A 17568-nucleotide genomic window follows, 5' to 3' on the forward strand; every position below is an offset into this window, starting at 1 on the left:
TATAAAGGTCAGATATCAAGACTTCCATAACTTTTTGTATTTACAGTTTAATGTACATAAAAAAAAATACTGACAGTATTCTATATAATTCCACCATCTACATCTTATCAAATTTGGCAAAAAACAGTTTTGTCTTCATTTCATTGCGTCGTCTGCTATTCGAAACATTCCGCCCGTGCGCTTCGGGAAGGGTTCGGGGAATTCCGCGTTCGTGACGTCACAGTTGCCAAACAAACAATATTGTTATTCTGAATATCTAGACTTCGGAAAAGTGGTATGCGAGGCGCAATTAAAAGTGAATTTTCTGAATAAATTCTTCTGTAATAGGTAAAAACTTTATTTGTATGCTTTTAAAAAGTACTTTTTCGATGATTTTTAGTGAATGGTATATCTGTTGATATCTGACCTTTAAGGAGGCAAAGAGGAGAGCAGATGTGAAATGGGGTAAGAGTATGACAGAAAATTTGAAAGTAATACAGACGCTCCTCTACTTACGTTCATTCGTTTTACGTTTGAACTGACTAAAAAAAAATTGAGTGAATTTTTCAGTTTAGCGCATTCTCCGTAGTTCAAACGATACTTGCACATGACGCTGCGTCCATTGTTTACATTGCACAAACGACAAACTTGCCTCATCCTCCTCCTCCTCCCCCTCCTCCTCCATCATCTCAATTTATGTTGCTTGAATTTAATTTATTTGAAATTAATGTTATTATTTTACAATGTTATGTGTATAATTAATTATTTAGGGGTGTTTTATAAGATACGGTAATAGAATTTACGGATGTATAGTACAGTAACAACTTACGTTTGGCCGTTCAGAACGTAACTAAAACGTAAGTTGAGGAGCGTCTATAGATGTTTTGGAAAGAAATTAAAAGAGAAAGGAGGCAAATCAAATAAAAGGTAAAAGGTACAGATGGCAAGATGATAATGGAAGAGAAGGCAGGGAGAGGAAGGTGGGCAGAATATTTTAGGGAGTTGTTAAATGTGAAAGAGGATAGGAAGGGAAAGGTAGTTGCAGTGGGAAGCGCTAAGAAAATGACAGTGATGAGCGAGGGGAATGGAGGAGAAATAAGGAAGGATGAAGTGAAAGCAGCTGTTAAGATGATGAGAGTAGGTAAGGCACCTGGGTTGGATGGATGCCATGCAGAATGTCTGAAAAAAGGAGGTACAGTTATGGTGGACTGGCTGGTGAGGTTATACGAGGGGTGATCAAAAAGTAATGACAGTGATACCATATATTTTCACGGTACAGAGGTAAATCCAAATAGTGGCCTACATTCCTTCAAAGTACTCCCCTCCTGCCTCTATGCAACGTTCCATCCTCTTTCGCCACTTCATGAAGCACTCACGGTACTCAGAAGCCGATATACCTCGTAGCTCTGAATTGACTGCTCGTGCCAGATCTTGGATGCAATGAAACAGCTTCCCTGCGATCGCTCCCTTGATCTTTGGAAATAACAAAAAATCACAGGGAGCAAGGTCAGGCGAGTAGGGTGGGTGGGGGAGAAGTGTGATCCCCTGCTGCTCCAGGAACTGCACAGTGAGGTGAGCTTTGTGGGGGGCAGCATTGTCATGGTGCAGCAAAAGGCGCGATCGGCGACGGGTTGGTGCAGTCTTGGCCTGATATTCCAGGACTCGAGGAAGGACGTGATCAGTGTAGTACTGGGCTGTGATAGTACACTGTTGAGGCATTACATCCACACACATTGGTCCTTGTGAATTGAAGAAGATGGTGAAATGGCGCTTCCTGCTGCAAAATCCTTCCTTCAGAAGAGGTCGAGGTTCTTCATCACTCAACCACACCATGTTAGACTGCTTGTCTCTGGTGGTGAAGAAAGAAATCCAACACTCATCTCCGGTAGCTACATCTGAGAACCGTTTCGGACCATTTGGCTCGAATTCAGCCAGCCATAGATGACAAATCCGCACCCGTTCGCTCTTCTGCTCTTCCGTAAGCAAATGAGGTATCCATCGAGCACACTTCTTCCTCAGCCCTAAGTGTTCATGCACGATGTCATGTGCGCTCCCATAACTGACACCGAGCTCCAAGGATAAGAATCGAAGAGTAACAGTTGGATCTTCGTCAATGATGGCCCGCGCACGGACCGTTGTTGCTTCGGTCACGGATGTCCGAGGGCGGCCAGGACGATGATCATCTTCTAGCTGCAATTTTCCGGCTGCGAAAGCTCGAATCCAGCGGGAAACAGTTTCCAGTGATGGAGTAGACTTGGGAAAAACTTGCAACAATTCCTCTCTGATCTCCGTTGCTTTTTTCCCGAGTTTCCACCTTGTGAAGGTGTAGAATCTGCAGCCTTCTTTCGAAAAATCCATGTTTCCGGTTAGAGAGGCAAACCAACAATGACGCAATCGCACAGCGCAACGATAAAATGTAAGCTAGACAAACAGCGACAAGCTCAAACATGTAACAACAGGCAACACTTGCTCCCCGCCCCCCCAACACTTATAGTCTCTCAGCTACGAGTCCGACTGTCATTACTTTCTGATCACCCCTGGTATAATGTTTAAGAAAGGGTAGAGTGCCAGAGGACTGGAGGAGTGCCTGTACAATTCCACTTTACAAGGGAAAAGGGGAAAAGTGTGAGTGTAGTAGTTTCAGAGGGATCAGCTTGTTGAGTGTAGTTGGGAAGACTTATGGGAGGGTCTTGATTTAGAGGATTAGGAGGAACAGAGGGAGTGATTGGTGAGGAACAGTGTGGTTTTAGGACAGGTAGGGGTTGTGTTGATCAGATTTTTATGGTAAGACAGATTAAGAAAGCTATAGGAAAAGGTAAGAATGTTTTTAGGGGCTTATGACAGGGTAGACAGGAAGGCACTGTGGTAGGTATTGCAGATATATGGGGATAGAGGGAAAGCTGTTAAGAGCAGTCGAGTTTTTACGAGAGTAGTAGAGCTTGTGTTAGGAGGTAAAGGTGGGACTTTGTCAAGGCGGTGTGATGTTGCCCGGGCTGTTCCAACTACACATGGATGGGGTGGTACGAGAGGTGAATGCAAGGGTAGTGGGTCAGGGATTGGATATGGTTAAAGATGGAGAAAAATGGGAGATAAGCCAGTCATTGTTTGCCGATGATACTGTGCTTGTAGCAGGATCAGAGGAGGGATTGAGGAAGTTAGTGACAAGAGTTTGGGAAGGTGGGCGAAAGAAGGAAGTTAGAGATAAATGTGGGTAAAGGGTGATGAGATGTACAAGGGGAGAGAGTGGCAGTAGGTTGGAAGTGAGTATTAAGGGAGAGAGACTGGTGGAAGTGGATAGTTTTAGATACTTGGGTGCGAATGTGGCAGGAAAGGGAGGAGTGGAGGTGGAGGTAGAATGTAGATTGAGAGAAGCGAGTAAATGCCTTGGAGGATTAAAAAGTGTAATGTGATATAGACATTTGGGAATGGATGCTAAAAGGAGATTTTTTTAAGGTGATTGTCCCAACAGCACTGTATGGGGCAGAAACCTGTAATGTAAGAGAGGCAGGGAGAAGAAGTTTAAATGTGTTTGAGATGAAATGCCTGAGAAGTATGATAGGGTTTACTAGGCTTGATAAAGTGAGAAATGAGGAGGTGAGGAGGAGAACAGGGGTGGATGGGGAGTTGGGAGATAAGGTTGATGAAAGAGTATTGGGATGGTTTGGACACATGGAAAGAATGAGCGAGGAAAGATTAGTTAAAAAGGTGTGGAAGGAGGGAACCATCCTAGGATGAGATGGATGGATAGGGAAAAGGGGGCATTGGGAAAGAGAGGAATGTCAGTTGAGGAGGGATAGGGGTGAATGGAGAAGGGTTGTGTATGGATGATGCTGTGATGCATGAGGGAGCGTGGATGGGGGGTGAGGGAGTATGTATGAGAAATAAATTGACACAGCCCAAAGGGATTTATCCCCATCTCATTTTCTGCATGAGGGGACAGAGAGGGGGGTCGCCAAATTAATGAAGCGGCCTTGCTGTGGATGTGCTGTGTCTTGCAACTTTGCTTCTGACCCAGGGCAGTGGACAAGATGCAGGGATGACCTGTCATCCAGGAGGTGCCAAGATAAGAGGGTTGAGTATGTAGGGGATGGAATGGGTGGGAGTGGTTTCTAAGCCTTTTTCTTTTGGCTACCTCCCGTATAAGGGGAAAAAAGCCTTTGGTATATTTATGTATATCTGTTGCCTGGAATTGGAAAGATACATACACATACATATACCAAGGCTTTTTCCCCCTTACAAGGTAGTCAAAAAGGAAAAGGCATAAAATCATTCCCACCCATTCCATCCCTGAATACACTCCGCCCCCCTCCACCCTCCCTCTTATCTTAGCACCTCCTGGATGACGGGTCATCACTGCACCTTGTCCACTGCCCTGGGACCAGAAGCAGTGTCGCAAGACACAGCACATCCACAGCAAGGCCGCTTCATTAAATCGGCGACCCCCCCTCTCTGTCCCCCCATGCATAAAAGGAGAAGACGGGGAGAAATCCCTTCGGGCTGCGTCAAATTTTGCTCACACATACTACATCCCCCCCCCCATTCCACCTCATGGATCACAACATCATCCATATACAACCATTCTCCATTCACCCCAGTCTTCTGTCCTCTCCCATCCTACCTCAACATACATTCCCCTCTTCCCCAAAGCCCCCTTCACCCCATCCATCCACCTCATCCTAGGACGTCCCTTCATGTTCACTCCCTCCACTTCTGCCTTCCATACCTCTTTTACTAGTCTTTCTTCACTCATTCCATGTGTCCAAACCATCCTAATACTCTTTCCTCAACCCTATCTCCCGACTCCCTTTCCACCCCTGTTCTCCTTACCTCCTCATTTCTCACTCTATCTAGCCTAGTAACCCCCATCATACTTCTCAGACACTTCATCTCAAACACATTCAAACTCCTTCTCTCTTCCTCTCTTATGTTCCATGTTTCTGCCCCATACAGTGCTGTTGACGCAATCACTCCTTCACATAGTCTCCTCTTAGCATCCATTCCCAAATGTCTATTCCTCATTACACTTTTTAATCCACCAAGGCATTTACTCGCTTCTCTCAATCTACATTCTACCTCCACCTTCACTCCACCTTTTCCTGCCACATTTGCACCCAAGTATCTAAAACTATCCACTTCCTCCAGTCGCTCTCCCTTAATGCTCACTTCCAGTCTACTGCCACTTTCACCCCTTGTACATCTCATCACCTTACTTTTACCCACATTTATCTTTAGCTTTCTTCTATCACATACTCTCCCAAACTCTGTCACCAATTTCCTCAATCCCTCCTCCGATCCTGCCACAAGCGCAGTGTCGTCCGCAAACAACAGCTGGCTCACCTCCCACTTTTCTCCATTTTCTTTAACCATCTCCAATCCCTGACCCACTACCCTTGCATTTACCTCTCGCACCACCCCATCCATGTATAAGTTGAACAGCCAGGGCGACATAATGCATCCTTGACGAAGTCCCACATTTACCTCGAACCACTCACTCTCTCCATTTCTAATCCTGACACAAGCTATATTCTCATAAAAACTCTTGACAGCCCCTAGAAGCTTTCCTTCTATCCCGTATATCTGCATAACCTCCCACAGTGCCTTTCTGTCTACCCTATCGTAAGCCTTTTCCAGATCCATAAAAGCCCAAAAAACATCCTTCCCCTTTCCTATAGCTTTCTCACATATTTGTCTTACCACAAAGGTCTGATCCACACAACCTCTACCCATCCTAAATCCACACTGTTCCTCACCAATTACTCCCTCTGTTCCTCTCCTAATCCTCTCAATCAAGATCCTCCCACAAGCCTTCCCAACTACACTTAACAAGCTAATCCCTCTGAAACTACTACATTCACACTTGCCCCCCTTTCCCTTGTAAAGTGAAACTATACAGGCACTCCTCCAGTCCTCCGACACTACCCTCTCTCCAGCAAACATTAAATAATCTCACCAGCCAGTGCACCATCACTGTACCTCCTTTTTTTAGACATTCTGCATGGCATCCATCCAGACCAGGTGGAAAGATACATAAATTTTATATTGTCTATTACCTCTAGTCATTACTGGGATTGCAGGACTGTTTTTAGACATGTAGATTTAGATTGTTTTTTCTCGTTTGTTCACAGAATGTTGAGAATTACCTCATCCTTCATCCGGGCAGCCACTGCTGCCCAGGCCACCCAGGCCACTGCCAGCCAAGAGGTGCTCCTGAAAACATTGAGTGTGGGTCTGCAGAAGCGATTATCAAGTACATTTGAGCCTCACCAGATCCCCGAACGGCTCAGCACCATCACAGAGGATGAAAAACCCTCCTTCTTCGAGATGGTCGAGTATTACTTTCATCGTGGATGTCAGGTGAGGCTCAAGATTGGAGCGTGACATTGAATGCAAAGGAACTAGTGTGTTACAGTAGTACACAGCATATATATTTTGTCTTGATGGCAAATGTCACTGGTTCATTTGTGAATGAGATGAATCATGGACAACATGCCCAGTAGTCATTGCACCCAAGGATGAGTGAGATTTTATGAGATAATGAGCAGGGTTGGGTCCAAGTACAGGCAACAAATCCAAGTACCAGGATATCTTTCAAGAAAGAGGAAGTACAGTAATTTTGCTATGGTATGTACTCAAATCCAAGAACTGAAAATAACAGATGAGAGCATTTATCCCATAGTATTACAAAGTTTGCTAGAATCTGTATACAATACACAAGTTTTGATTAAATACAATGTATTTGTTTGTACTTGAATGCATTTTGTAGCAAGTACTTTTGGTGAAGTATATAAAAATCTGTGCTTAAGTCCCAGAAAATGTACTTGAACCCAACCCTGACAATGAGCTAAACAAGATTCTTAAGATGAAAATGATGTGCCAAAGGGAGAATATAGAGTAGACTTCAGTACAGTGGACAACAGTTATTTCTAATTTTGCAAACTTTTTTTTTTTTTTTTTCTAATGATGTTTTATTAGTGTTCATTAGTTTTAAAACATGTTATGTCCTGTGTACCCAAATACAGGGAAAGGGGTGGTGGGAATGTACTTTTTGACCTTTTATCATTCTTGCACATAATTTTAGTAGGACAAGTTTACTTCACTGGTGTGTTTGATCGTGTGGCCCAGGTCGTGGAGGATCAGCTGGTAGATGAGATGAAGGACCGTATATCACTGGAGGAGAAACGGAACAAGGTAACAGGCATCCTAAGCATCATGGAGCCTTGCCACCATGTCCTCGCAGTTGCCTTCCCAGTCAAGCGGGACAATGGCAGATACGAGATGATCCATGGCTATCGTGCTCAGCATTCTCTTCATCGCATCCCCACCAAGGGCGGTGAGTATCTGCAGTGATGTTTTTCTAAGCTTTAATGAATCCCATGACAGTAACTGGGGTGGGCATAGTTGTGGTGGAAGGAATCCATATATATACTTCAGAAGGATTTTCCCTTTTTAGGTGAAATTACAGTAAGGTGGTTAATGGGATGCTTCCTGGGATTGTATGGTGGCTCGTGTACCAGGTTTGAATTGCATAACAGACTTTTTGGTGAGCCACCTGTTGCTTCAGATGGCAGTGGGGAGTTTGAGGAAAGGGGGCCTGGTATTGGGATGGTGGTGGTTGGTAGGTAGGTTTCAACATTTGTGGTCGCAGTTGGTTGGTAGGTTTAAACATTTGTGGTCACAGTTGGTTGGTAGGTTTAAACATTTGTGGTCTCAGTAGCACACCACTCCTCCCTTATCAACTGTAACTTCGAACTTAGGCCAAACAATCGTTTCCTTTATGCCTAGCTTTATTAACTATGATATTCGTCGGCATAAACAAATCTCACGTTATAGGTCAGACCATTGACTGTACATGTGCAGTCTGCCCACAAAACCTGCCTGGCAGCAATCATTGTAGAACATTTTAATACTTGGTTGTTCCACCAATATTTCATATGGTGCCAGACGCAACGTTCAAAGTATTGACAACAGTAAAACTGCATCTGCACCTGCTTTCTAGTTGTATCCCTAACAAAGTGTGACATTGAGTTGGTCAATCATAGTCAAACTATTATTTTTCACTATGGTTACCTATTAAAAAGGAAGATATTTTTTACTTTTGGCTAGAAATGTAACGGAGGAAGTAACAAGGAAATTACCAAGATATCGATTAGACATTGACATTAAAAAATTTAGTCTTGTAGGGACTGTTGCCCACTTCTTGAAAGTTTCATTATAGTTGTTTTAGTAATTTTTTAACCTAGAAACAAAGACTGACCAGAGGATATATGAAATGGAAAATTTTTTACTTCGGTGTTCACGTAGATATTAGTGTGCATGTTTGTCTAGTGCTGTGCGAGTGCCTCCCGTGTACGCACTGCAGAGCCACAAGCCTGCGCCAATGAAGAGCAACTGGGACTGGGTGACGCAAGACTTCATGTAGTGCATGCGAGTGGTTAGCATGGGTAGCAAGTTGCTTTCTACACAGGGTCTTTCTCAAGTTCTAGCGACCGATTAAAATATTTTGGCGGCGGCAGCCAGAAGGAAGTCTTATGAAATTGAGGCGATACGAGTCGGTCGTAAAAACAGAGGGGTCGGAATATTAGTCCTTGTATTAGAAAAGTCTGGTCCAGACCAATGGGTTCGCACTAACGGAGGGAAATGAATTCTCTGGTACGTCGGAATTCTCTGTTGAATGCCCCCAATCCCTCGGAATAGAAAAACTTAAGTTAATAGATAAATTAGTAAATAAACTAGGCGAGGAAGGGTCAGCAGAATAAATTTTGCCTCGTGCACTAGAACGGGGAGGGCGTTTGGTCCGCTATTTTACCGCCGATTGACGATAAATGTCTATTACTGAAATTCTTATTTTTTTCATCGCACTTATACCGTCGACAAAGTTCATATACCACCGACAGTGCGTATAATTGTATTAACACTGACAATCTTGATCTTTTCATCACATTTTACCACCGACGAACTTTGTTACATATTACGACCTACAAACCTCATCGTATTTCATCTAGTGATGTAAAACTCGTTCAAATGGAACGGCTCTATTCAACGAATCGGGTGTAATGTTATAGTTTCCATATTCGTTCGCTTGGTATTTTTTTACATCCTAGCAATGTACACATGTCGGTGGTTTGGATTGGTATGTTTACTGGTCATATCACGTGTAGCTTGGTACTCGTATTAATAATAATACGAGCACATACCACTCATACTACAGGAGTACTGGCTGTTCATTAACCAGCATTTCGTGGCAGGATGCGGGTTTCAGCCTCGAGTAAGTCGAGTTGCGGAATCGATTAGTATCACGAGAGCTTGCAGTAAAACTCGACTGACTTTTGCCGCATTTACTGGGGGGGTTACTGTCGTGGTTGGGCATCACGATGCGGGGTAAGGCTTGCTTCGGCTGATGGTCAGAGGCCCGCCGCGGCGCAGTTAGGAAATGCATCCACTCAGAATAATGACTCCCGACCGCTGTTTACCTGGGGTGACTCGGGCATAACTGTGTGTGATGCGTTAGCTTCAGAGTATCGTCACTGGAGTTGCATACCGTGGACACCGTCTCCTGCGTTCATATATTACGCACTGTTCCGGCGAGCGGGTACCAGCCCTGCAAAACATGAAAAAAAAATCTGGCCACGTTGAGCAAATTCCGTGGGGTCCGGCTTACCCCACACGAGTCAGAGGGAGGTTTGAATGTTAACAGACCATGGTGCATTAGTATGAGCACACACCATCTCTCGTACTACGGGACCACTGGCCTTCAGGACTCGGGTAGTAAGGGTGTCGCTGTGCACGATTGCGATTCCGGCTGCTCCGTGCAGATTCGTTGGCACCTGGGCAAGGCCCAGGCCCAGGTCTCGACGCTCACGGATACTCGGATGCAGTCGATTTACCATGAGTCTTTTGAGCCATCGATTGAAGACCGAAAACAAGTCAAATTGCAGGTTCCTATATGAAATATTAAACAGGAATTAAATTAACATTCAAGCATATCTAGCTCGGCTGTCACAGTTACCCACTGCAGGGCGCAGTGGGTAACTTGAGTCACTTGAATAAAGTGACTCAAATACCCGGTTCTCTTTAGTGAATCACTCATAACAATTCGTAGTTTAAAATAACTTTCAGTCACTGTTTCACATAAGCAAAGGTGCCGGCAGTTTTCGACAGTATGTTTTAGAAAATTAGGAGAATTGCGCTTCGCGCCAAATCGGAAGCTCGTCCAGATGACTCGGGTTGAACATAGGATGGCAATGATTAATAGGTGGCTTCGATACAATGACGGTGTGGGATGGGCGATGGCGTGCGGGGGCATGACATGGGTACTAATGTACGAATATGCCTGTGTGTGTGTATGTATGCATGTATGTATATAATATATATATATATATATATAATATACACATACATATATATCGGTAACAGAGGTTGTGCGACGCTTGTTTGAGGGAACAGGTTTTTGGGCTTGTTGCCAAGCCGTGTCCGATCGCATGGTTCCTTGGAACTTCAAGGGGTCTTGTTAGCTCAGTATCGTAGGGAGAGCACTAAGTGATACTGTTGCTCAGAGATGAAATACCACAGGAGAAAAGAAACTTGAAAACCTGTTTTCATCTATTACATCCCCTTTGTTACCTATTGTCAGTGTTCATTGTGGTTGTGTAATACCCCACTTACATGATTCTGTATAATCTGTCGGAAGATGTAGTTGACGAAGGTGCACGATTTTCAATTTTCTTAGCTCCTGTGGTAATTTTGCATATTTTGTTTAACGGTAATGTGAAAACCCTGAAGCGGCCTTCAAGGCCATGGATATACTGCGTCTTGCTGCATTGCCTCTGGCTTAGGGCAGTGTACGGGAAACTGGGATATTTCTTCATCCACGTGGAGCAAGATGAGAGGGAAGAAAAGGTGGTGGATGGGAGTAGAATGGGTGAGAGTGGATACGTCCTTTTGACATGGCTACCTCCCTTCAAAGGGGGAAAAACCTTCGGTATAGATGTGTGTGTATAGGGTCACATGAATAATTCATCCCAGTAAGCAGGATATCGACAATGGAATAAAGATAAGGTTAAGTTGAATGAGGGTTAGCCTGTTGTCATCAACTTGAACAACCGGAGAATCGTAAACCCAAGATGGCCCACATGCAAAAGTGTCACCCTGTCGAATTCTGGGATGACTATTCTTCGTGACACACACACACACACACACACACACACACACACACACACACACATATATATATATATATACACACACACACACACACACAATGTACACGCGCGAACACTTCCAGGATGGAAGTAGCTGTCGATCACAAGACCAACACGTGCTCCAAGGCCATGGTGAATCACACACACACACACACACACATCTCGTGGCATAGTGGTTAGAGTTCCCGGCTGCCACTATGGCGGTCCGGGTTCGAATCCCGCCCAGGTCTGAAATAATTTCAGTATCGCTGCCGTGCAGGTTGTTACTCCAACTCTCGTGGGCGGGGAGGTGTGTGTATGTGTGCGCGTGTAAGGTTACAGCATTACCTATAGATCGGTCATATATGAGCTCTGAGCTCTCCTCCGGGAGGGAAATGGCTGTCAATCACGAGTCTAACACATGATCCAAGACCACGGTGAATCACACACACACACACGTGTGCGTATAAGGTCATAGCATTACCCATAGATCGGTCAAATATGAGCTCCGATCTCTCTCTCTGGGAGGGAAATACCTGTCGATCACGAGTCTAAACATGTGATCTAAGACCATGGTGAAATCACAGAGCGGTGCGTGTTCGAATCCTGCCCAGAGTTAAAATAATTTCAGTATCGCTGCGCTGTGAGCCAGCAGCCCAACTCTAGTAGGCGGTGAGTTGAGTGTGTGTTTGTGTAAGGTCAGCATTACCCATAGATCGGGCATATACGAGCTCTGAGCTCTCATCCGAGAGGGTAATAGCTGTTGATCACGAGTCTAACACGTGACCAAAGACTATGGTGAACACAATTTTTGAGAAACCTGTTAGGTATCACATTTTATTTATTGAGTTTTAAATAAAAACAGACGAAATTTGTACAAGCAGGAGTGAGGTTTTCTGGATGTATAACCGTTACTATAATAGGGACACACCGGCCGTGGCAACACCGTTTTGAGGCGCTCGTCCAAGTCGTCCATGATTGGTTAGTGTAGCCTCCACACCTCCACACCAGCCAATGGTTGCAAGTAGTCAAGTGACCCCCTCTGCTCCTCTCACCCGGTGGAGGGCAATGGCCGAATGGGCAGCATCGTGTGTTTATAACAGGATGGACGATTTTGTATGTGTGTGTGATGTATATATATGTGTATGCATATATATGTACGTATATATATATATATATATATATATATATATATATATATATATATACAGTATATATATATATATGTATATATATATATATATATATATGTGTGTGTGTGTGTGTGTGTGATTCACCATGGTCTTGGGTCACATGTTAGACTAGTGATAGCTATTTCCTTCCCGGAAGAGAGCTTAGAGCTCATACATGACCGATCTACGGGTAATGCTGTGACCTTACACGCATACATACGCCCAGCTCCCCGCCCACGAGAGTTGGAGTAACAACCCGCAGCGGAGGGATACTGAAATTATTTCAGCCCTGGGCGGGATTGAGCCCGGACCACCGTAGTGGCAGCCGGGAACTACCAACTGTGCCACGATAGTTTGTTATATATACCGGCCGTGGCAACCCATTTTGAGGCACTCGTCTTAGTGTACCATGATTGGCTAGTGTAGCCTCCAAACTAACCAGTCGTATATGTACACACACACATACACACGCACACACACACACACACACACACACACACACACACACACACACACACACATGTATTAGGCTCTTGTCCAAGTCGCCCATGATTGGTTAGCGTAGCCACCACACCTCCACATCAGCCAATGAAATGAAAGAGCACAGTAGTTTATCTTCCCCTCCCACTCTTCCTCCCTCACTACCATGAACGGCACCGGCAGTGTGTGTAGCATCACATGCACAAATCAGGGTGGACAAGTAAAACACCTTGCTGGTTTTTAAAAGTTATCAAGTAATATTAGCTAAAGTATAACAATGTTTGTCATATGTTTACTGACTGGTATTACTCATGATTGTCTCTGGTCCACTTAACCCCTTACGCATGTTGTCTGTGTAACTTGTGTAGAATAACAATCATTGTGAGGACCACAATAGAAATAAGCGTACATGCTTTTTTGTGTTACCCTCGGCAATTTGCAATTGTTATTTCGAACTGTGCTCTTGTCATTATCTGCACTTCATGTATATCGATTCTCCGCCAAATAAATTTATTATTATTAGCCTGTTTTAGTTATTACTTTTCATTTTTTTTCACCTTGTACTCGTATCCCTATGTACAGAATTGTATGGGACTTTGCACATTATGGAGATAATTTCATCAGGTTGAAAAGTTGAAACCGACATAAAACGAGAAATGCCGGTGTATTCTTGTCTAATGATTACTGTAAACTGGTCAAATTAGCTTAAGACAACACATAGAACACTTAACGATTGAAATCAGCGTGAATAGATAGGAAAGGGTAGAAATATGTAAACAAGTACACATTTTGAATAAAATTTGCACATGTTAAATGTTTGTATGTTAAATTACATTGGAATGCTTTGGTTGGTAGTACATAGTTTTTTAAGATTACAGTTTCTATGATAGTTTGTGACTAGTTTGTAAGTGATCCTAAGAATCCGATTCGAACCAACCACCAAGTCAGCATAGGTAGCTTGGATTTTTTTTTTTTTTTTTTTCTCTCCACTCCGTGTACACCTCTTATAATAGACCAGTTCTTGACGAGACCCTTTGTTACAATGTACTGTTGTACTCTTAGTACATTGTATGTTATAGTTCATTGTTAATATATATTGTAATCAATGTTCATTGATAATTGTTGGTTCCGTTTGTTATCTTTACAGGCATACCCTTCACACAACCTTGCTACTTTAAAGACCTAGATACGAATTTAATTGGTTAAAGCAAGCAATTCGTATCTTGATAACTTCGTATCTAGAAATGATTGTCCCCCATAAGAAATAAAGGAAAATAAAAAACTGCACTAAGTTGATGCATATTAAATACAAAGCGCTACAATTGTATTAAGTAACAATGTATCAAGTATAAAACACTAATATCAATACCGGTAACAATGTTTCTATTACTATATCACTGTTTATTACTATTGTTTAGGAGGATGCGCCATGACATCAGGGTCATTGTCAGAATCATCGTGTGCTTTTCCCGGCTCCCTACCCGATATCACGACTGTTGGAAAAATAACACCTCAGGAGAAACAGTGACCGCGTAGTGTTGCAAAGAGGGAGGAAGAATGAGGGCCAATTCACATTGTACATTTTGTCTTCGTAGGGTTATGTTGCGTTCTGTCAAAATATCGCTGTCCATACGCCTACAGCGTAGTACACATTGAACAACGTACAGTGGTCCATGAGGCAGTCGGTAGTTTTCAATGCAGCGCCGAGTATCCACACTGACTACCCGGAATACTGCAGCACGCCCTTGAAAATTATCGAAGGAAGGATGTGTCCTCATTGCCCAGTTCAGTTCATAATGCGAGACATTTCTGCTTCAGTTAATTCCAAAGTTACAATTTTTATTTATTATTGTCCTATATTCTAAGATTCCTCCACTTGTAATGGGAATCTTTCGCAGTCAGGCTCGTAGATTCCTATTAGCGCTAGAATTTTCAATGGGACCTTTCGCAGTGAGCAATTTGATACCAGACACCGCCAGATTTTGTAATTCTTGCCGGGAAATAAATACTTTTTTGGGCAAGTTTTATGAGCTTACAGAGGTGTATCGTACAATATTGTGTCTGAAATCTAAGTCAATTAATTTCATGATTGCAAACAGCATACAGCATTGTTTGAGCCTCTATTTATAATTACAGATTATATTCGTAAAACAGCCTATAATTGTATCAAGCCAAGCAATTTGTCATTTTCTACCGACTTCAATGGACGTATACTGATATATACTTTCATTTGAATGCACCAAGCAATAGGCAAATCCATGTAATGTATCGAAAATATAATTTTGCATCGAAGACTTCATTTTTTCGGTACGATTAACATTTGTGTTTCTCATACTTTTTCTTGAATCTGACGAGCAGTCTGCCACGGCACACGTAAAATTAGTTATATTTGTTTGAAAATAGCTCCCAGCAGATCTAAGAGGCTATTCTTTACATAAAACGTCGTTCACTTCGTACGTCCGCCACCACTGTTGTTATTTTTTATCTCACTGATTATTTTCATATACAGGACGTGACAGTGATATCCATTATTTTTCAACACTCAGATAAAATGCACAAACCAAAGTCAACATCCGAGACAATTGAAAATTCTAGCGCTAATAGGAGTCTACGAGCCTGACTGCGAAAGTCCCATTGTCTCGGATTTCACGAGCCAAAGCGGTGACTTAGCTAATTTGGAAACCGATATTTAAAAAAGTACGACATAAATTGCTGCATAAGTGTATTCAAAATTAAAAACAAGACTCTTAATGTTATAATTTTTACTTACTGGTGTGTGATAAGGCTTTGTTAATTTAATTATAAGATAAAACTAAAAATAGGTAATTATTTTTACTGAAGTAAGTATGAGCAGTAAAAATAAGAGGATGTTGATTTCGGTTTGTGCATTTTATCTGAGTGTTGAAAAATAATGGATATAACTGTCACGTCCAGTATATGAAAATAATCAATGAGATAAAAGATAACAGTGGTGGCGGACGTACGAAGTGAGCGACGTTTGTGTAAACAATAGCCTATTAGATCTGCTGGGAGCTATTTTCAAACAAATATGACTAATTTTACATGTGCTGTGGCAGACTGCTCGTCAGATTCAAGAAAAAGTAAGAGAAAGACAAACTGTAATCGTACCGGAAAAATTAAGTCTTCGATGCAAAATTATATTCTCTATACATTACATGGATTTGCCTATTGCTTGGTGTATTCAAATGAAAGTATATATCAGTATACATCCATTGAAGTTGGTAGAAAATGACATTGCTTGGCTTGGTACAATTACAGGCTGTTTTATGAATATCTGTAATTATAAATAGAGGCTGAAACAATGCTATATGCCGTTTGCAATCATGAAATTAATTTACTTAAATTTCAGACACAATAATGTACGACGATACACCTCTGTAAGCTTATAAAACTTGCCCAAAAAGGTATTTATTTTCCGGCAAGAATTACAAAATCTGGCGGTGTCTGGTATCAAATCGCTTGCTGCAAAAGGTCCCATTGCACTTAACATTCCAGAGGCAATGCTGCTGTAGTAAATCCTTAAATACTTAATTTTGGCTGGGTAGCAGGATCAGCGGAAGGATTGAGGAAGTTAGTGACAGAGTTTGAGAAGGTGTGCAAAAGAAGGAAGTTGAAGATAAATGGGGGTAAAAGGTGATGAGATGTACAAGGGTAGAAAGTGGCAGCAGATTGGGAGTGAGTATTAAGGAAGAGAGACTGGAGGAAGTGGATAGTTTTAGATACTTGAGTGTGAATGTGGCAGGAAAGGAAGGAGTGGAGGTGGAGGAAGAATGTAGATTGAAAGAAGCGAGTAAATGCCTGGGGGGATTAAAAAGTGGAATGAGAAATAGACATTTGGGAATGGATGCTAAGAGGAGATCGTATGAAGGAGTGATCGTGCTGACAGCACTTTACGGGGCAGAAACATGTGACATAGAGAGGAAGAGAGGAGTTTGAATGTGTGAGATGAAATGCCTGAGAAATATGATGGGGGTTACTAGGCTTGATAGAGTGAGAAATGAGGTGGTGAGGAGAAGAACAGGGGTGGAAATGAGAAGGTGGTTAATAAGGCATTAATGGACTACATAGTGATTCTGGATGTACATATCCTTAGGCAAGAGTGAAAGAATATCAATTTTTTTTAGTGGAAGGTAAGTTGAGAGTGAAGGATAGATGGAAAAAAGAGGAAAAGGGCAGAAGCTAGAGAGATGCTTAGAGCAAACTGCTTAAATGAGAAGGAAAAGAAGCAGGAGTAGAAGAATCTGAGAGAAGTGTGGGGGGTGGTGAAGGATAGAGTAGAAGTAGGAGTGGAAGGGGAATGGGGAGTTTTTAAGGAGGAAGTGACAAGGTGTGCAAAATGGTATGTGGAACAAGGAGGATGAGGGGAAATAGAAGGAAGAGTAGCAAGTGGTAGGATGATGAATTGAAGAAGGTAGTATAAAAGCGAGTATTTAGAGACTGGTTGCAAAATAGGATGCGAAAAATATGGTATAAAGAAAAAAGGCAAAACAAAAGATAAGAGGCAAAAAGGAAAGATGCAAGATGGATGAGTTTGACAGAAAACTTTGAAAGTAATAAAGATGTTTTGGAAGGAAATCAAGAGAGGAAAGGGAAGTGAGTCGAGTAGAGAAAAAAGGTAGAAGGTGCAGATGGACAAATCTCAACAGAAGAGGAAGTGGTAGGGGAAGATGGATGGAGTATTTTAAAGAGCTGTTGTGTGTGGAGAATAGGGAGGCATTGGTGGTAGCAGTGAGAGGCAT

General features: G+C 42.5%; 1 protein-coding gene across 4 annotated transcripts in view; it reads left to right on the plus strand.

Moving 5' to 3' along the window:
* Window positions 1-17568, plus strand: part of Gdh (glutamate dehydrogenase, mitochondrial) — an 84902-nt gene that overhangs the window by 18081 nt on the left and 49253 nt on the right. For all 4 annotated transcript variants that reach the window (XM_076173076.1, XM_076173075.1, XM_076173073.1 and 1 more), the window contains exons 2-3: window positions 6105-6333; window positions 7102-7309. In XM_076173076.1, the coding sequence (XP_076029191.1) occupies window positions 6106-6333; window positions 7102-7309 (436 nt within the window). In that variant the 5' untranslated portion in view covers window position 6105. The remainder of the gene's footprint in view (window positions 1-6104; window positions 6334-7101; window positions 7310-17568) is intronic.

The sequence above is a fragment of the Oratosquilla oratoria genome, chromosome 34 (genome assembly GCF_046742065.1).
Source record: "Oratosquilla oratoria isolate Oo_2021 chromosome 34, ASM4674206v1, whole genome shotgun sequence".
Lineage (NCBI taxonomy): Eukaryota > Metazoa > Arthropoda > Malacostraca > Stomatopoda > Squillidae > Oratosquilla > Oratosquilla oratoria.